General features: G+C 39.2%; 1 protein-coding gene across 14 annotated transcripts in view; it reads left to right on the top strand.

Moving 5' to 3' along the window:
- PHACTR2 (phosphatase and actin regulator 2) overlaps positions 1 to 20,205 on the top strand; it is a gene marked incomplete at its 3' end in the record, with an annotated part of 169,032 nt that extends 148,827 nt beyond the window's left edge. For 8 of the 14 annotated variants that reach the window (XM_080664830.1, XM_080664828.1, XM_080664823.1 and 5 more), the window contains 4 exons: positions 2,771 to 2,835; positions 5,920 to 6,057; positions 10,577 to 10,653; positions 19,091 to 20,205. In XM_080664830.1, the coding sequence (XP_080520956.1) occupies positions 2,771 to 2,835; positions 5,920 to 6,057; positions 10,577 to 10,653; positions 19,091 to 19,106 (296 nt within the window). Of the gene's footprint in view, positions 1 to 2,770; positions 2,836 to 5,919; positions 6,058 to 10,576; positions 10,658 to 19,090 lie in introns of those variants that run through there. The other 6 variants (XM_080664824.1, XM_080664832.1, XM_080664825.1 and 3 more) reach the window with 3 other exon arrangements.
- Positions 20,206 to 21,068: the final 863 nt, after the last annotated feature.

Below are 21,068 nucleotides of genomic sequence, written 5' to 3' on the forward strand. Positions count from 1 at the left end.
ACCTTTTTCAGGGCAGGGATAAAAAGATAAAAGTCCACATACTATTTAGCTGTGACCGTTATTCCAGCTGTGTCTTCTGTAGGGGAAAAAATGTACTAGGCCATTAAGTTCTGCATATACCATTTTCTATGAAATTTTTTAATCATACAGAAAAGTTGAAAGAATTTTAGAGTAAATACCTATATGTCTACCATCTATATTCTATCATTGATATCTACTTTATCACATCTTGCTTTATCACATATCTGCCCATCTATTGATCCATCTCTTTTGTGGGGAGGGAGGATGCATTTCAAGTATGTTTATAAATGTATTTCCATTTGCTAAAAACACCCATTCAGAAACAGGTAAAACAATAAAAAGAGAAACAAACCCACAAAAATGTTTGGCTTTTTAAAATCCCATTTTATCTGAATTGATGACTCAAGACTATAAAACTCCAGTCGCTGGTATTTCCGTGTTTCTCTTTGTTCTTTCAGTTTGTTCACAAAACGCTCGGGGCAGCACTCCCTAACTAGGCAGCTTTCCTGTAGTGCACCCCCTCCCCACCCCCCAAACCTCCTGTATTGCTTGTGTGTTTATGGCAAATACTTCCTGTGGCTATTCTGAAATATCCGCCCCTCTCTGCTCTGATGAGAGTTACTGAGGGCAAGATTTGTCAATGAGCCACATCACTTCCTTCATGAATATTCCTCCAGTCTGTTTCAAATGACCAGAAAGGTTTATATCCTACTTTATAATTACCTTCTAATAAATCTAAAAGAAAAGGAGAAACATTTAAAAAAAAAAAAAAAAACCTCAGTACATTTTTTAAAACGAAGTTTAAGATTTAATCTTGACTCTTCGTAAGTGATTTTTATAGTGACCATTTTAATAAGATTCACCTCTAAAACCCTCTTCCTTTAACTTCATTAGAAGCATTAATTTCAAATATGGGGACTGTAAGAAAGCCAGCTCCTGATGTTAAACAAAGACTATCCAAATGGTAAAATCATGTTTATTTAACTCCCCTAACTCCAATTGGCCCTTCTTCTTCTTCTTTTTTTTTAACTTAACTGGCTGCCACATAGATATACAATATGCCTATTTAATAAGGCAAAATTATCTAATATTCCCTTCAAAGATAGGACATTTTGTGTATTTCATGAAAATTGGAGCATTAGTTTTGAATTGTAGTAGATACCCAATTTTTTATCTTTGAAAAGTACCTTTAAAAACATAGCTTAATCACTGTATAGGAAGAATTAACTAAAATGTTTAAGGGTTATATTTTTCTTTCTACTAATAATATCATCGGAGGCCTGATCTTGTAAAACCCTAGTTTGAATAGCATGAGCTGTAAGTTTGGTGTTTGGGTTATACAATCCATATGCCTTATACAGCTCACAAAAGGTAATTATTTGACCCTAAGGATGTATTTTAAGGCTACCTACAGTAACTTCATGGGAAGAAATCTGAATTATAACCAAATTTGTTTGACACTCGATAGAAATATACTACCAGTAACTAGTTGTTTCCTATTCTGCAGGGTGATTTCAGTTTATGTTCACTCTGTCTGAAAGGCAGACTAATCTTCCTTTCTTATCCATTAAAATTATTGTTTCAGAAGCCTGTAGAAACTTTCCCCTGTCAAAATAAGGAAAATTAATAGAGATTTTGCATGTTCAACTAACAAATTCAGATGTTGCAAATATTGAATGCTAATATTTTATTAATGACAAAAATAATCTTAGTGGTAAGTCTATTTGAATTTAAAAATATAATTATTTTTTCAGAGAGGAGACTTTTTACCATTTTAGCTGAGCTTTTATATAGTGTGATTTTTCCTTCAGTAGAATTCCTAACAACACTTTCTAAAAGATAATATTTTGTAAGTATTAATACCCAGTAAGCAAAATCTGTGCTCATTTATTGAACAAATGATGAGCTACGGGAAGCTATGGAGAGAAATTCATCAAATAAGCAACCATTAAAACCTGAAGGGATGTTTATTTCTTTAAAGTTCTGGACATTTTTCTCTTAATCCCATCTGTTGGACAGCATTCATTTAGGTTGGCCATTAAATTGTACTACTTGGTAAAGTACTAGAGAAAGAGGAGACTTGGAAAGTCAAAGTCATGAGAAAATAAATCATCTCCACCAACAGTACACCATAACCCCATTCAGAGCATTCTGGTTCAAAAGCAAAGTCCAAGGAAATGCTTACATTCTGCTTCTATGGAAACCAAAACAGACAGATCAACTATTTTGGTTGGATTTGAATGGAAATCAGCAACTCAGACATGCATCAGATGGTTCTAATTTGTTATTTTGATATGTCTCGGATTTTCACATGGAGGCCAGATCCAGAAATAATTTTTTCCCTGAATTCTGATCATCTGTGCTTGTAAGCCCATGAGATGATCAACAATGAAAGGCTTTCACCAGATTATGGGAACTCTTGTGGGTTTTTGTTGTTGTTGTTGTTTTTCAGAGTATAACAGTAAGTCTGGAAGCAAAAAAGGTTTACAATTAGTAAATAGGCCAGTCATATAAGGAAAAAAATATTATATGTATGTATGTATGTACTAGTATACATATATAAAGCAATATAATTATATATATAATTTAATGGTTGATCTTTCTGCAAAGTATTTTGACAACTTTTTAAAGATGTTGGAATGTTTGATCAATATCTGTTAAAGTCAAATAATTGTGGCCTGATCTACATTTCTGATTATAAAATCACTTATAATAACCAAGTCTTCATATCTTCTCTTCCATTAATAAGCAGAAAAGAATGAAGAAGAAGAACAAGAAGCAAAAATGGAACTTAAACGCAGACTCAGCAGAAAGGTGATGAAACTACAACTGTTAATGATAGTGTGTGTTCTGAGATACAGCTCCTTTTTTAAATGCAAATCAGCTCTCCACATGTAAATCTGGTATTTAGGTATAATTATTCCTGTTAGTCTACTAACTGATCATAGACATTAAAATCTATGTAATGAATACAGTATAAATTATCTTTATATTTATAATTGCATATGTTAATTTTGATGTTAATCAAAACTTTTAAAGTGCATTAGGTGATTATGAAAATAACATGTAATCGGTGTAAGAAATTTTTTAAATGCAAAAGGTAATAAAAAAGTCATATAAACGTCTTCCATTTAAAGATAACCATTATTAACATTTCAATGTTTAGTTTTTAAAAATGCTTACACTTTCCATATAGTCTTGGAAATATTAAATATTTTGTTGCTACTGAAGATTCGCCACTATTCCGTATCTGAGCTGGGTGACTAAATTTTTAAGTGAACTTGATCATCCAGGCTGCCTACTGTAGTGCTACCCAAATTGACAAACAGCTTGCCTCAGACAATTGTTTCCACCATTTATGAAAATATAAATCTGATGCCAGAGCTATCACTTTTTTCTGTGTTAAAATAATAACAGTATTTGGAAAAATTAAGCACTATCAGCACTTACATTTCATTGTACATCTTTGTCCGGTAATTGTTCAGACATACCTTTCACCCCTGGACAAGGCAGGATGAGTGAAGCATGACATCTGCAGTGAAATGTGTGATCTGCCCACATTTATCTGGGCTGGCTGGGGAGTCCGTGACAGATAGAAGAAACAATCCATTCCCATGGAAAAGTAGAGACTGTACTTTGAGAGGTTTTGGTTTTGATTTTTAGGGGAGAAGATCCTTTATTCATCTCTTTTTTTTTTTTTTTCCTCAAAGACACTAATTATTAAACAATGATCAAGCTGAGAAAGACTCTGTAAACTGAATTTTTAGAGCTGTGTCTTCTGGCACTCAGTAGTTGTTAAGTTCCAGCTTTAGATAAGAAGTAGCCCTTCCTTATAGCTCCACACTCACCCCTGACATGCATATAATCTTCTCAATCCAGTTGGGCTCTTCCAGGAGGCAGCAGAGCCTGCCCTTAACTCCTGTCCCCACTTGCCTCCTCTATACAGAGCTCCCTGTCATAGGTGCAGGACAGTTCATACCACTAATAATGACCCTGTCACTGGCACCGTCCTGAAGGGCAAGACTGGATGGAGCCTGGCAGGTGTGGTTCAGTGGTTGAACGTCAACCTATGAACCACGGTTAGATTCCCAATCAGGGCACATGCCTGGGTTGGGAGCTTGATCCCCGGTATGGGGCGTGCAGAAGGCAGCCAATCAATGATTCACTCTCATCATTAATGTTTCTGTCTCTCCCCCCGCTCCCTTACTCTTTCTGAAATCAATAAAAACATACTTTTTTAAGACTGAATGGAGAATTTCTGACCTGTGTGGCCCTTGGTCACTTGCCTTTTGGGCAGTCCCCAGAGGCAAGGGTTTCTCTACCTCCTCAACCCCACCTGTCCTGGAAAGGCAGTAAGAATCTAACAATAGAGATTAGACAGTAACTGAACTGCTTAGATCATTCCTTCCTTTGTCCACTGCCTACCAGGACTTCATGAACTAAAAGGAACTACAGTTTTCATGTCCCAGCTCAAGTGTAGGCCCAGGCCTTTTAAGAGTCTTTGAATGTCTTGAAGGTTAGAGCACTGACTGAGTCCAACCTCTGGTTTTACTCAAAAGAAAACCACGGCCCCAAAACGGGGATGTTTTTAACCACAAAAACATTTTTTTGAGATTGTGCTTACTTTTTCCAAACATTGAGCCTATGTAAATAGGAACGCTTCCACGGAGTACTACTTAGACTGTGGAAAGTCTGGCTAATGCAGGGTACATATATGGAGAGAAAAGATGCTGAATGTGGACCCCATGGGGAAAACAGAAGCCTGGGTCTACCTGTGTGACAATACTAGGACACCTCCCACTGAGAAAGGCCACAGAAGCAGGAACCTCAGTAGCAGAGAGTAGGTGATGCCTGTCAACCAGGGGACCATGTTTCTTTAGTCTCAGAACCATCTCTGCTTTATTCTCGAGCTTGAGAAAGAGCCAAGAGAGGAAAGCAAATACCACAGGGCTGGGTAGATTAAATATAACTATAAATTCTAATTTGACAAAGACCACAGGAGGAATCCATGTTATTAGATGTGTCTTGAAGGTTGCAGCTGATTTGAAGTAGTTAGGGCCCCACTGAAGTGCAGTTCTCCAGAAGGCCCCCCTCCTACATGTCAGCTTTTGTGGCCAAGTGTAAATGTCCAGTATAGGCCTGGGTCCCTAGCCTTTCGTGGAAGAAGGCCATGGACACATCCTTCACTGGACCATTTCTTTGTCATAACTTTGTGCATTTCTGAATGTACAGGTTTAATAAAAATAGGAACCAAGCTTTTTTTAAAATATATTTTTATTGATCTCAGAGAGGAAGGGAGAGGTAGAGAGAGATAAAAACATCAATGATGAGAGAGAATCATTGATTGGCTGCCTCTTGCACGGCCCCTACTGGGGATCGAGCGCGCAACCCGGTCATGTGCCCTTGACCGGAATCGAACGCGGGACTCTTCAGTCCGCAGGCCAACGCTGTGTCCACTGAGCCAAACCAGCTAGGGCAGGAACCAAGCTTTTTATTGTCATTTCTAAAAGGTGCAGGGCTTTCTCCTTGATGCATAATTCAATCCACATCCTGCGTCTGGATTTTTATTGTGCCTGTGGCTTCATGTTCCCTGTGTCAGGGATGACAGACACCTTTATCACAATACCAGGCAAGGTGGAGAAAACAGCGTAATGCACACAGTTGCCAAAGATTGTGACCTATCTAAAAAGGATGATTTTTATAGTCTCAAAATTAGGGCACACTGCTTTCTAGTTCTTATTAGAAACTCCCAAGATGCTGCTGCATTTTCTTTCTTTCTTTTTTTTTTTATATATGTGAAAGTGACCTTATTTGACCATAACTTCAAAGTTCTCTATAGAAAACCACGAGGCTGTAAATGGTTTACTGAACTCGTCCTTTGTCCTTGTCCTCCTGCAGCTCAGCCTGAGACCTACGGTGGCAGAGCTACAAGCTCGAAGGATCCTGCGGTTTAACGAGTATGTAGAAGTCACCGATTCTCCCGACTACGATCGCAGGGCAGACAAGCCCTGGGCCAGGTTGACACCTGCAGACAAGGCAAGAACTCAAGTGTCTTTAGCTATGATTTCACTGACATATGATTTTATTGCTTTTCTAAAAGTGCCAATACTCACTTATACCCACTCAGCCATCTAAGGAGGCTTGATATTATCAGGTGTCCCAATAGTTTTTTGCCTTTCATTATTTAAGCCACTTAGGTGATATATTTAGTACTATTAATGAAGTTCTTTCAACTAAGTCTCAGAAAAAAAACATAATTTTCATGGTATGAAAAATACTGCATATTTGGCCCTAGCCGGGTGGCTCAGTGAATTGGAGCATCGTCCCATGCACCAAACACTTGCAGGTTCAGTTCCCAGTCAGGGCACATATCTGGGTTGCGGGCTCAATCCCTGGTCAGGGTACGTGTGTGAGGCAACCGATCAATGTTTCTCTCTTACATTGATGTGTTTTTCTCTCTCTTCCTCTCACTTTAAAAATCAATAAAAACATATCATTGGGTGAGGATTAAAAATAATAATAATAATAATACATATTTGGTCTCAGTGCTATCTCCTGGAGGTTTGTTTTGTTTCAATCTTAGAAATACCTAGTTCTGGCTCAGTTACTTCCCATTGGTCCCACCCAGCACCATTCTGACTCCAGTCCCACTATATCAACCTACTTCTTTCTGTTCCATATTTTCAACAAAAGCAGTCCCATTTACACTTACATGAAGAGATATTAGGCCTAAACTCTGAATAGAAAAGAGAGTTAAGAATATTGTACATATGGATCACTAACATAACCTATGGGAGGGAAAGAATTTTTTCCTTCTCATAAGACAGTCTTCGGAAATCTCTTTAGCTAGTAAGAGGAAATAACTCTTGGAATAAAACTATGGTCATTCTTTAGTGAATTTTTTAAAATGGGTATTGCATTTCTTTAATTGGCTGTCGTCACAGCTTGCTGACATATTTTTTCAAGCAACCGGTTCCTATAATTCCACATCACATTCATGCCTGTAACAGACTCATTTCTAATTACAAACCAGCACACACCACATGGAGATCTGAGGCAATTATCTGGATGAGTTAGGCTCTGAAGCTTTCTTTACTGGAAAAGTGGAGAACTTGAAGTAAGAAGGCATTTGCATCAGCCCCAGCTTAGTACCCAATGCCCATTTGATATCTACAAAGTCACTTGATCTCCATTTCATTATCTGTGAGATGAAAGTCTTGAAATAGTGTTCAACTGCTTTGTAACAAACCATCCCAAAACTTGGTGACTTGAAACAACCATCTTATTTTGTCCACAGTTTTGTGAGTTAGGAATTCAGGAAGGGCTCAACTCGGTGGTTTGTTTCTGATCCATGTGGCATCAAGGAGGGTGGTGCCTGGGGTTCCAGAATCCACTCCTGAGCTGGCTTCTTCACTAGCAGCAGGTCTTTGCCTTGTTGGTCCTCGGCCTCTCTCTGTATCCACATGGCATCGCATCCTCCAGCGCCTCTGCTTGAACTTGGGTTTCTCACACTGTGGTTTTCCGAGGGTGGGCACATTTTTACATGGCAGCTGGCTTGCAAGAAGAAGAAAGCAAAAGATGTTAGACCCCCCTGGACTGACACAGCTTCCCCTCTGTTGTGTTCTGTTGTTCAAAGCAGTTACAGGTCTCACCCAAGTCCACCGCTGGAGAGAGAGACTCCACCTCTTGAAGAGGGAATGGCAAGGTCACATTGCAGATGAGCATGTGGGATGTGTCTATAAATACTGAATTGGCTGTCTATGTATATGGTCACAAGTGAATTGTAAGTCTTACTAATATAAAGTATGTATAGCACACAATTTCCAATTAAAAATAAACTATACAGTACTCTTTTTGTAGATTCCACATCCCAATTGATTCTTACAGAATGCTTTCATTGACTTTTGCCAGACTCTTAGATCCATAAGCCAACCTACTATTGAGAGTAAGGACTTTGCCTTATTTGTTTTCAAGGCTCCTTGGGTGACATTTCCTTTTTGCACAATCACAAACTAAAATTTAATTCATTTTTTTGAAATGTGTCACAATAATGACATATTCTTGAATACTTTCAGTGTACAAAGCAATTTCAAATATGCTCTTAATTGATTCTAATAATATTATGAGGAATTCTCATTCCCATTTTCCAGATGAGAAAACAGGTTTTGGAGCAAAGTAACTCGCTAAGGGTCACTGCTATTGAAGGCATAGGTAAGACTAGATCCCATGACTTCTGACTCCGAGTGGACTACTTTCCACTTCCTCCACTGAAACGTTAACATTTAGAAAGGAAATTTTAAATGATTTGATGCCACTGTCCATATTAAAATACCTACTTTAAAGGAAGACTTTTTGATAGATGCCAATTAGGTGATTAGTATGGAGCAGCTTGACTGTTTCAGTTCCTGGTTCTAGGTACCAAGTTTTACAGTGATTAAAACAAAGTATCCTCACTGTTCATCTCACTCGTGCAGCAAGATTCATTGTCTTATCTCAGTGGACTCAGGCTCACAAATACCTTTCTTCTTACTTAATCTTTTCTAAAGTTCAATAGCAAGAATTGCTTTTTAAAGAAAAAAATGCCTCTGCAATCACTTCCCAGCCATAGGCTCCCCAATGAGTCTATAGGGGCTGAGGAATAAATTTGAGGAGACAAAGCAAGCTGTGACAATAGGATTTAAGTATTACAGTGAAAGGGGTATTGGGAGAAAATCTTGGATATTGCAGAGTGACCGTGATAGGGGAAAGCCAGAGACAGGCCTCAGGGCTTCCTTCTGTCCTTTTCCTCTTCTAATATTCTTCATTTTCCCACCACGAAGTAGGTTTCCTTATCTGTCAGTGAAGTGACTCTCTGGGACTTGTAATGTCATTCTTTGTTTTGCCTGAAGAGTCCATTTTTTTCAAAGAGATTATGGAGCTGTTTTTATTAGTGTTTTTAAATTCACATGAGTAAACTATTCTTTTTATTATTATTTTAGAGAAGAAGGGAGAGGGAGAGAGAGATAGAAACATCAATGATGAGAGAGATAATCATTGATTGGCTGCCTCCTGTACTCCCCCTACTGGGGATCGAGCCCGCAACCTGGGCATGTGCCCTTGACCGGAATCGATCCCAGGACCCTTCAGTCCACACGCCAACACTCTGTCCACTGAGCCAAACCAGCAAGAGCAGGAAACTATTCTTTGTAGAAAAGTTAGGATATAAAGATAAGCACACAGTGGAAATCAAAAACCATCTGCAATCCAGCCACTATTAATTGATAACTGATGATAACATTTTGATGAGTATCTCAGTTTTTCAGCTTGAAGGGCATAAGCATCTCTTTAAACCCCAGCATTTACATGGCACGGATTATGTGTTCGCTGAATAGTAATAGTGACAGCATTCTGTTTGATATTTTATTTGAGTGGCTTTTAAGTGCTGTGCTGAAACTTTCAATTCTAATTATCTTAACTTTCAATATGAAAGAATAAATAGCAACTGCCATCTCAGTAGCTTTGTGGCAACTGCCTAGGCACTGGTTCTCAACCTTTCTAATGCCGCGACCCTTTAATACAGTTTCTCGTGTTGTGGTGACCCCCAACCATAAAATTATTTTCGTTGCTACTTCATAACTGAAATTTTGCTACTGTTATGAATCGTAATGTAAACATCTGTGTTTTCCGATGGTCTTAGGAGACCCTGCTAGCGGTTCTCAACCTGTGGGTCGTGACCCACAGGTTGAGAACCGCTGCTGTAGAGCCTAAGACCATCGGAAAACACAGATATTTACATTACGATTCATTAACAGTAGCAAAATTACAGTTATGAAGTAGCAACGAAAATAATTTTATGTTGGGGTCACCACAACACGAGGAACTGTATTAAAGGGTCGCGGCATTAGGAAGGTTGAGAACCACTGGCCTAGAGCCATGTCACTGTATGTGGTATTAAATGCAGAACTGACATAGGGAAATGATATTGTTTCTCAGAAGATCTCATGACCTGCACTACCCTTGTGGTCATGGGGGTGACTCATAGATCAGACCCCAGGATGCGTTTAGGAAAGGCCCCCTTCCTCCACCTTGTCGATGACACTTGAGAGAAATCTATCCCGGTTTTAGTTTGCAAGTAGCATGACACTGCATCTAACATACCGTTTCCTAGGAGAAATTAGGAATCCCTTTCCCCAAGACATTTCTTGCTTGCTTGCTTTTTTTTCTGTTTTTTGTTAATCCTCATCCAAGGATATTTTTCCATTGATCTTTTAGAGAGAGTGGAAGAGAGAAACACTGATGTGAGAGAAACACACATCGTTTGGTTGCCTCCTGCACACACCCTGACCAGGGCCCCAGGGCCCGGGTCGGGGAGGAGCCTGCAACCAAGGTACGTACCCTTGACCTGATAAAACCCAGGACCCTGCGGTCCACAGGCTGATGCTCTATCCACTGAGCCATACCGGCTAGGGTTCTCCAAGACATTTCTTAAAAGAAGGCCTGCTTCATTGATGCAGTGTATGCCAAGAAAATATGTGACCTAAGTAACAATTCTGTATACATACTTCCTCCTATTCAGGCAGCAATACGGAAAGAACTAAATGAATTTAAAAGCACAGAAATGGAAGTGCACGAAGAGAGTCGGCAGTTTACAAGGTAAGTGGACACAATTCAGTTTAGCATATTGAAAATGATCAAGGTGGTAAATTTTATGTTATGTGTATTTTACCACAATCAAATTTTTAAAAAATACAGTCTAACACAGTGGTCGGCAAACTGCAGCTCGCGAGCCACATGCAGCTCTTTGGCCCCTTGAGTGTGGCTCTTCTACAAAATACCACGGCCTGGGCGAGTCTATTTTGAAGAAGTGGTGTTAGAAGAAGTTTAAGTTTAAAAAATTTGGCTCTCAAAAGAAATTTCAATCGTTGTACTGTTGATATTTGGCTCTGTTGACTAATGAGTTTGCCAACCACTGGTCTAACATAATATCATCTAATGAACATTTCTAAAATTAAGTCTTGTTTTTTCTCTCAAAGAAGTCTGAGTCATTCTAAAGGGCTATATTTGGTTTCTTTTTCGTTGTATTTTCTGGGTGAGAAGACAAGCTTTTTGAAGAGACTCATTTAACGTTTTATGCCCTGAACAGATGCTGGTGGGAGCCGGTGTAGGCACTTACGTGTCTGCTTTGGTCTCAACAGTAGACATACTTAGAGAGGGGAGAAACTCAGTTTTCAGAACATGTCACTTAAAAATAGGAACCCCATGTCCACTGGTGCCACAGAAGCTCTCTGAAATCCTGCCATCTTTCCTCCCAGCACCCTTCAGGCTTCTAAGCCCTGAGCGATCATGTCATCTGACCCCCACAATTCACAGGTGTTCTGGATGTTTCTATCTCAGAGGTTTACATGCTTTGCTTTATACAACAGGTGTGTTCCTAAAAATGTGCAAGTCAATCAAATCCTTAAGAATTTAATTGTTAGAAGACAAACCAAAATAGGTGATTCCATGGAGACTTCTTTCTGGGAAACATGTAGGTTGGAAACAGCCTCTGGAGGGCAGCCCTACATCAGGTGCCACCGTTAATGCTGAGGCGCTGGTGCCGGTGGTGTTGCTGCTGGAGAGCATGTGGCATGATGGAAGTAGGATGTAACAGCAAACCTCCTCCCTGACGTTCCCGGGGCTTGCCTTGCTCCACAGCTAGTGTTCCTATAATAACAATGTCTATGTGCAGAAGAAACTCCCCTTTCTGCTAGTGACATTTCTTGTTTCTTTTGTTTTCTCCAATGGCATGTTTATTTACTTACTTATTTATTTATTTAGAGAGAGAGAGAGAGAGAGAGAGAGAGAGAGAGAGAGAGTGTGTGTGTGTGTGTGTGTGTGTGAGAGAGAGAGAGAGAGAGAGAGAGAGAGAGAGAGTGTGTGTGTGTGTGTGTGTGTGAGAGAGAGAGAGAGAGAGAGAGAGAGAGAATGCATATAGGACTTTGAGGCATCCTGAATGTATGGGGCTCCTCTCTGTCTGAAGGCTTCATGCTGTCACACTCTATACATAGACCCATCACATGCCAATATCAAGCCAGACCTGTGTCCTCTCTTTTTCTCCCTTCTACTTCTGGGGTCAGGAGAAGTTCTTGCTAATATCTGACACCTGTGATCACACTGTGATAGTAAAATTGATCAGAATAAGGTGGCTGGATATTTATGGTGACATCGAACTGGCTGGGACCTCCAGGCAACTGGGAAGGTGGCATTTTTCATGTCTTTGAGTCCTGACCCCTGAGATGTAATGACTGTATCAATCCAGTCTTTGTCATTCAGAATAATTTTACTTCTCTGTAGTTTTCCTAGAAGTTGTAGTATTTGTTCCCTTCATTTCATTTGATGGCATTATATAAAGAATAAATTATAATAAAAAATAATTAAAATTTAAAAATGCCTTTTTATGGAAGTCCTCATTTTATGAAAAATAAGCATTTATACCGGAAGAGGCTCTTTCTCTTCTGTTGGACTCTATAAACAAGTAAAAAGGAAATAAGGTGCAGGGAGAAGTAAAGGTCATTTCTTTTTCACAGATGTCTTTTTAATGTGAACAAAGAATAGTCTAAATAAGCTTTCAAACAGTATAAAAATTTGTCAAGTAAAAATGAAAACTCCCTTCCGTCCTTCCCCAGTTTTATTCTCATTCTTACCAGTAACCACTGGTGAAAGTTTGTTGTAGATCCTTCTAGACATTTTTTTCAGTGCATTTACAAACGTATATGTGCATATACTGTATATGTACATATATATACACACATACACATACATCTGCCTATATATACACATCCTCAGTCATACACAAAACAACACCTCACAAAATTTTTCCATATTAGTATATATCTTATTAATTTGAATGATTCTATGGTATTTCATAGGTAATATGCCATAACTTCCTGAACAGTTATTCTGTTGATAGTTGTTTATGGAATTTTTAGTTTTTCATTAGTAAAACAATGCTCACTTTTGACTTTCTTTATAAATGTATCTTTTTATGCACACACCAGTATTTCTGTATTAGTCCCGTAAGTGGATTCCCTAGGTCACGGGATATATATTTTTACATTTTGAGAGATACTATTCCGTGACCTACAGTTTACGAGCATGCCTGGTCTGTTAACCCTCACCAGCATTTGGGAGTGATGATGGTGGAGAGGAGCTCTATATTCTAAAGAATGAACATTAATATCCTATTCCACTGATTTCTTTAAAGTTGAGCATCTTTACATACCTTTATTGACCATTTATTTTTAATTCTTTGATTTGTCTTGACCAATATTCTTTTGGGTTGTTTATCTTTTTCTTATGGATTAGTAAAAACTCAGATATTGAGTTACTATATATCACGATACTTACCCCCAATTTATTGCTAACATTTTAACTTTTTTATGGTTTTCTATTTAAATGTTTGCATATTTAAATTTGTCTGTATTGTTATTTTTTAATTTACTGTCTTGTGTCCTAAAGAGGAGGGCCAAGATTATAAAAGTACTAGAGGCCTGGTGCACAACATTCGTGCACGGGGGAGGGAGGTGTCCCTCAGCCCGGCCTGCACCTTCTCACAGTCCAGGACCCCTCAGGGTCCTTTGTGCTGCCGCAGAGACTAGAGAGGCTCCTGCCACTGCTGCTGCGCCAGCCGTGAGCCTGGCTTCTGGCTGAGTGGCGCCTCCCCTGTGGTCAATTTGCATATTAGCCTTTTATTATATAGGATTACCTTCAATTTTTATATGGGTTTTTTTTTTTTACACTAAATCTTTCATTCATTGGGCAATTATTTGGGTTTGTGATTCAATAGAGTGAACTAGCTTTACTGTATTCTAAATCAATAGTCAATGTCCCACTGTGATTGATTTCCCCTCGATGTAAATTTTTTCTTTTAATGTACACGTGGGTTAGTTTCCAAATTCTTCAGTGTGTTCTAGGGAGCTATTGTCTATCCTTGCACTGTGTTACATTGTTTACTTAGAATAGTACATTTTATAGTGTATTTTTATATTTGGTAGGGTATTTTCTCACCTTGAAAATTCTGTTGGCTATTTTTCTGTATTTGCTCATCTGCAGAAATTAAGAGTATGCTTGTTGTGTTCCATAAAATAGTCTATTGATATCTTCATTGTTTAAGTAAATATGAATAGATGCAAATAGGGATGAGCTTCATTTCAAAAGAAAATTATAGACTTTGGGGGGTAATAACTGATATCAAAGGTAAGTTTTAAAAGTTTTCAAAAAATATATTGATTAACACTCTTCCAAATGTCTTTCCAGATAAGGAAACATTAAATATTCATATCACTGAAATGAATATGCCTTGCTGAAGTATTCTTAAAAACTTGGCAGGAAAGCAAATCTCTACTGTTTTTCCATTCATTTCTATTACATCATTAGACTTGCCTTTTGGCTCTGAGACTTATGAAAATCATGCATATGATTATCAAATTGTTTTCATTATTTCTTTTAGGAGGAGAAAGTTTTGGTAAACTCTGCTGTGTCTCATCCAAATGATACAAATATATGATAATGTTTTACATTTAGAAAACTGCTCATGTAGAAGATAGTGGTGTTCTTAGCGCCAGCCACCCTTGGAGGGCATAAACAAGCTGTTGATCATTACCTAGTCTCTTAGATGCAACCTAGATACAGAGCAACTCACTTATTAGCTCTTCTTATTAGTGTCAGACATTATCTCCTTACATCAAGTAAACATTTCCTTTACAACCTAAATCTATTAACTCCCGGGGCATTTGGGGGTGTTAAAAGGGTTGAGACAGCCCTGCTCCCTCTGCCCAGGTACCTCATTATCCAGAGATAATCTCCCACACAGTGATGGATCAGTCAACACTGGAAGGAACCGTTCCCATATGTAGCTTTTATTTATTTATTTATTTATATATATATTTTTGCTTCTGTATCTGGATAGAAACCAAAAACGCTGATTACATTGGTTGCCTCTGGGAAGGGGAATTGGGTGACTGGTATCAGGCATGAGAGGGATTCTTTTCACTGCTCACTCTTTGAGCCTTTTAAATTTTTGAAGCATAGAATGTATTACATAGTCAAAAAAGCCTTGAAAAATAAAGGAGCTATTCCCTGCTCTTTTTGTAAATGAGAAGTTCATCGTGATGACTTTTCCTGAATAACGTGCTGGTGCTAATATTAAATGTGACACTCTTGTTGTTGGTGTACCAAGAGGACACCTTGGAAACCCCCATCATGAATACATCCTGGGACATGTTTGGTCTGTGGCTGTGACGAATTGTAGTGATGCACTCTTTCCTCTAGTTCCCCAAGTTTCTCCCAGTATTTTGCAGATATCTGTCTGGAATTAGAATGGACTTTAGTCCCATGTAACAAGGGTGAGGACCAGTGGGCCCTGAAAGAGTTCATTCTGTGGCCTGACAGGTACCAAGCCCTAGCCTTGGTCCCTTAGAACACTTGCTGCTTATCTGGCCAGCCACATCCTCTATTTTCTCCCCGCTGTAGCTGCCCGCCCACACCACTGTTCAACATCCCAAAGACCATAGGAAGGGCCATTGCGTTCTGAAAGGAGATCGCCATGGCAAAGGAAAGCCACTTCCCTTTCCATAGTAAATAGAATTTCTACAATTTAAAATCATTCTCTAAACCAGGGGTCGCCAACGGGGGGTTTGCGGACCACTGGTGGTCCGTGAGGTCCGAAAGGTTGGCGACCGCTGCTCTAAACCATAAAAGCAAATTGTATAAAAGGTCAGCTTTTATTTAAAAACTAATTTTTTAAAAAAAATAAATTTTGAAATGGTTACAGCTGAGTACTAATATTATGGGTAATTATATTTTTCTTCTGGAAATGCTGTTTTCCAATGTTTTTCTGTCAATGTGTATAAGATTTATAATCAAGAGAACATTATTTTTTTAAAACTGAGTTTTGTAAATAACATTTTTAGAGTGTGTAATGTAGTACTTATATTAAGGAATATTATGAAAGATTAATAGAATCATTGAATTGATGCTCTTAGAATAAAAACAGGGCCTCAAGGGATCGTTGGCATAATGTTAAGTGAAAAAATCGGGATACTGACTGATATATGGCAGCAGTGTGTTTTATTTAAAATTCAGATGCATAGAAAAAATTAGGAAATGATACAAAAAACTCTTAATGGTTTGTTATAGAGTGGGACTATAGTGTTTTTTGTTTTTTTCTTTTCTCTACTTTTCAAATTTTCTTGATGTGGTTATGTTGAGGTGTGTCTGTGTGTGTGTGTCTTTAAAGCAGTTACCTCAGTCTATAACATCTTATGGTACTACTATCTTGGGTGGATTTACAGATAAAATAAACCACTCTTTCAGCTTCCAGATATGCTTATGAAAATGGAACGGGCAGGAACTACACATGAGACCAAAATAAAAATTAGGAGTCCCCCACAGAGGAAGGAGAGGGCTGCTTCTGCAGTGCGCTCTCTTTCATAGGTGCCCCCTGTGCTTGCTTCCTGGACAAAAACCTAACAGCGTTGCCAAATGCTGCTTTACCCACCAGAGTTGAAATCATGGCTCAGCATTTGAAATAATAAAATCCCATCCAACCTGCGGTCTGTTTTCTTGGGTAGAGCACGGAGCTGTGGTTTAGGAGAACCTCCTCATTTGTTTAACATACTAGTAAGTGTGTGTGCAGGACACGCAGACCCTTTTAAACCAAGGGAAAATGAATTATTCAAGATTTCTGTGTATAATAAATAGGTACGTATAGGAAAGTTCATATTTTACATTTGTGAATAATTTTATATTTTATATTACCTGAATGAATTTAAAGGAGTACATTTTTAAAAATAAATTATGGAGGAACCATATGGAAAAGAACTTTTTTATGGGAAAGAAATATTTTTTCTGCATTCCATGACTTACAAAGAGTTTTTCCCCCCTATTTACTTCCTCTCAATAGTACGGAAATAAGGAAAGTGTATTGCAATTTTAACAAGAAGCAGAAATACCAATAATTCCGAATTTGAGTCTCTGGAAAGTTCTTGGGAAAAAAAAAAGAGCAGCCGGGAAAACTTAAGTACCCTTAGGGCACAGTAAATGTATTTATTGCTCCATCAACTGGAAGCCTAAAGCCAAACTGTCATTCTGTCAGATAGGCAAACTTCTCAGGAGGCAAAGCTGAACTTCTTAGGTTTCAAAATAAATGCAAACCACCGAGTGGTAACAAACGGAAGAACAATTTGCATTTTCAGTACCTCTAGCAGAAAATTTTAGAGCTGAATTCGAACATAAGATGCCTAATTTAAACAGGATGTAAGTGCCCTTTTCTGATTGGATGGTGCGAGAAAATGTATGTTTGTTTTTACCAAATCTATCAGCCCATATGAAAAGCGGGAACATTTCTGAACCCCGGGTGTGTGGGCACATGATGCATTCACACTATTAGTTGGTCACCTTCCTCTCTTAGCCGCCCTTGAAGCTGTGCTGATGGCCTGTGACTCCCATGCAATCCAGACTGTGGAGCTCACTCGGCCAGGGGTCCTCAAACTACGGCCCGCGGGCCACATGCGGCCCGCTGAGGGCATTTATCCGGCCCGCCGGGTGCCGCTGCCTGTCCTGCTTAGCAGCCGACGCGTCCCGGGCCCGCAGTGCGCATAGGAATTTGTTCATAGTTTTTGTTTTTTTAAACTATAGTCCGGCCCTCCAGCAGTCTGAGGGACAGTGAACTGGCCCCCTGTTTAAAAAGTTTGAGGACCCCTGCGTCACTAGATTGAGAACTGCTAGCGGGGTCGCCTAAGACCATCGGAAAACACAGATATTTACATTACAATTCATAACAGTAGCAAAATTACAGTTATGAAGTAGCAACAAAAATAATTTTATGGTTGGAGGTCACCACAACATGAGGAACTGTATTAAAGGGTCGCGGCATCAGAAAGGTTGAGAACCACTGCTCTAGTGGGATCCATAGACAGACTGTGTCTGCAGAAAAAAAAAACAAAAAACCTTCCAATGCAAATTTTAGAAATGTTTTTACAGGACACTTTCCAGGAAAATGCTGGGCTTTAGAAGGCTCTAAGTCCCTTTAGGTCCACTTTATTTCCAACCCGATTTTTAATTTACCGTCTTCATTCCACGGACTTTCCCGATGGGAAGAGAAAGCCTCTCGTGTGGTGTTCCCCCAAATTTGTCCTTTGAATCCAGGACGCTGTGGAGTGTTGGCTATGTGGAGCCCAGCAGATAAGGAGAGGGCTAAAATAATGGCTCAATTACGTGAGTTTGTAACGCCTGGGAAAGCTGGACCTCACAGAGAGGGGTTTGCACTGCAGGGAGCTGTTTATTTGTGTCCACAGGCCCCAGGGCTCCTGCTCCCTCCTGGGGTGTGGGCAGTGCTGTGCTCCCTGCATGGAGGGAGCGGTCCTGCTTGTTGCAGACCCAGGGCCATCGCTGGGCTGGCTTTTCTAGTCATTGCAAGAAGTTTGTGCAGGGCCCAGGGATATGAGTTGCCAGTATGAGGTTTTAGACTAGAAGCATTTTAAAAGGTAGAACGTTTAACAAGATAGAAAGTGCAAGGGCAGGCTTACCAAAAAAAAAAAAAAAAAAAAAAAAAAATCATCTGTATGGTTGTGGGCATGCTTAGTATGTTGCCTATAGAATGTTTGGAAGGAAATTCCAGCAGGCATTTGGAAATTCAGGTGTAGAAAGTAGATTTGGAGTCCTCAGCGGCTAAAGGTAATGAAATAGTGACTATTTGTCGATGTTTCCTTGTATAATGACAAACCAGGTGTAACCAGACCTTTCTGAAAATCTCCCTCTGCTCAGTACAGCTTAGAGCACGGTCCTCAAGGATTGCAGTGTTTTGTGTCTCTATTGCTCGGCATCCTGGGAGGATATAATCAGCGTCTTTAGTGCAGGGGCTGCCTCTGCTCTCTGATGTAACGTTTCTAGCAGCATTCTGTTATGACAGTAATTTATAACAGTAATTCATTGGGCGGCTGTCTAGAGCCACCTCTAATTACAGACATTCCCATACCTTATTCACTTCACTGAATGCAGCCTGTGTCCCTGTACCACACACTCACTCAGTGTTTCCATTTTCTTATTTCAGGTTTCATCGTCCGTAATGAGGTGCGAGACTCTTTGGAAACACAGACGGATCATCTTTGGGGGAAGCTGCGCTTCCTAAACACCTGATATTGCATTGCACTGGGATTTGACTGTGTCTGTTTCCATTTAACTTGTGGTGAAGGAAGCGTGTGGAAAGTGCTCCCCACCTGTACAGCCCAGATGTGGCCAACAAGCAAAGGGTTGGGTTTAGTGACCCTGCTGTCCAGCATGGGCACTGATGGTAAGGGACACAATGGTTGCACCAGTTATTCTTCATCAGGGGTTTTAATCAAAGAAGATGAGCAGAAGACAATCGCTGGCTCCCTGTTACCAGAAAGCCAAATTTTAGAGTGCAGGTTAAAGGAGGGGGTGGGGGGGATGGAATGGCTGGGCACTGGTAAGGGGTGGGGGTTGAAAAACAGAAAGAAAGAGAAAATTTCATTATGTTAATGAAAAAAGACAATTGAAACTTAAATGTATTTTTGAAGAAGGCTTTTGATAGCTGAGAACTTATTAAGGGCTTGAGGGTCTAGTCACCCCCTGTGGATTCCTTAGAGACCTGATCCTAGAAGAATATTCTTTCACCATTATGTCGGTGCAGTATAGTACCATTATTTTATATTGTGCCAGTGAATCTAATTGCCACAAATAAGTCTGAGTGTTTTCATGCATCTTTTTCTTAAATGCAAGAAGCTTTCATGGACCTTTAACAAGCATGCTTACCCAAATTCTGTTGCATGCTTTAAGTAGCATAGCTATACACACTTCACTTTTTTTTTAGACTCTACCTAATGCACCAACCTCCCACAAGGATAACAGGACTGGGAATAAAGTCAGATGGGATGTGACCCTCTTAGTCTGTAGCAAGCTTTAGAAATAAATCTTTTGGTCCTTCCCTAGCTTGATTATCTCCAAAGTCAAAACAACCATGCTTGATCTAAGGAAGATAATATCAACAATCACATCTTTTTTAAAATTCTGAATCCAAAATTAAAACTTAAGCAAGATGCAGCATTCTGCCCGCAGTTAGCTTTGAGTGGGACTGCAAAGGAATACTTATTTTCAGTGCTGCATTAAGTTGAATTGCTGCTATTAAAAAGATAAAGCACATGGATCAAAAAAAAAAAAATACTCACCCAAAGACATATAAGAACACAGAAAAATTTTGCTAAATTGAGAATGAGGAGAATCTCATTTTGTGTTTTATGTCTCTGCAGATTGCATCCATAAATATAATATTGACTTTCAGTGCAAAAAAAATAGGTGACTTTAAAGTTATGGAAGGTGTCCCTATGAGCCTACAGTCAGTACTGTTTACATTAATAAACCCTCTATTATCATCTTGCTATTTTCCATGGAGTCACAGGCACAGCATGGCTTCTGCTCTCAAATATGTGACCACATGTAAATACTACCTTGCATTTCACTGTTTGTTCACTATTGTTTTGGGGCCCCTTTTATTAAAAAACACATGCTATGTGTAATAAGACAAAACCTAACTAGACTTCATTTTATTCTCAGAAGCTGTACTAGAATTTTCTGAAATGATTCTGATTCATAATATGGAGGACTGTAATTTTCGATTCCAACCAAAAAGCAAACATTTCGTCTGGTGGATAAATTTGGATCCTGTCATTTATTTATAGTTGATATTTTAAAGAACTCCTTGAAATGAGGGATGATTTTGCTTAAAAGTAAAAAAATAAATAAATAAATTGGCCCCACTTAGTCTATTACAAAAACCCAGGAAGGATCATTTATAACTAAGAAAAGTGACCAGCATTGTTGCACCTCTTGCCGCACTCAGCCACGTGCTGTTAGTGAAATGGCGTAGGATTTCTGCACTGGTGTCATTTCAGTAATAGGATCAGACATATTTTTGCTCTGAAAAAAGGTTTCTGCATGCCCAAGTAGGTTTCTCCGGCTGAGGTTCAGTCCATTCCGTAAGTGCTTACATCCGGCTATAGACATGACCAAGG

This window comes from Plecotus auritus (genome assembly GCF_963455305.1).
Source record: "Plecotus auritus genome assembly, chromosome: 4".
In the NCBI taxonomy this organism is placed as follows: Eukaryota; Metazoa; Chordata; class Mammalia; order Chiroptera; family Vespertilionidae; genus Plecotus; species Plecotus auritus.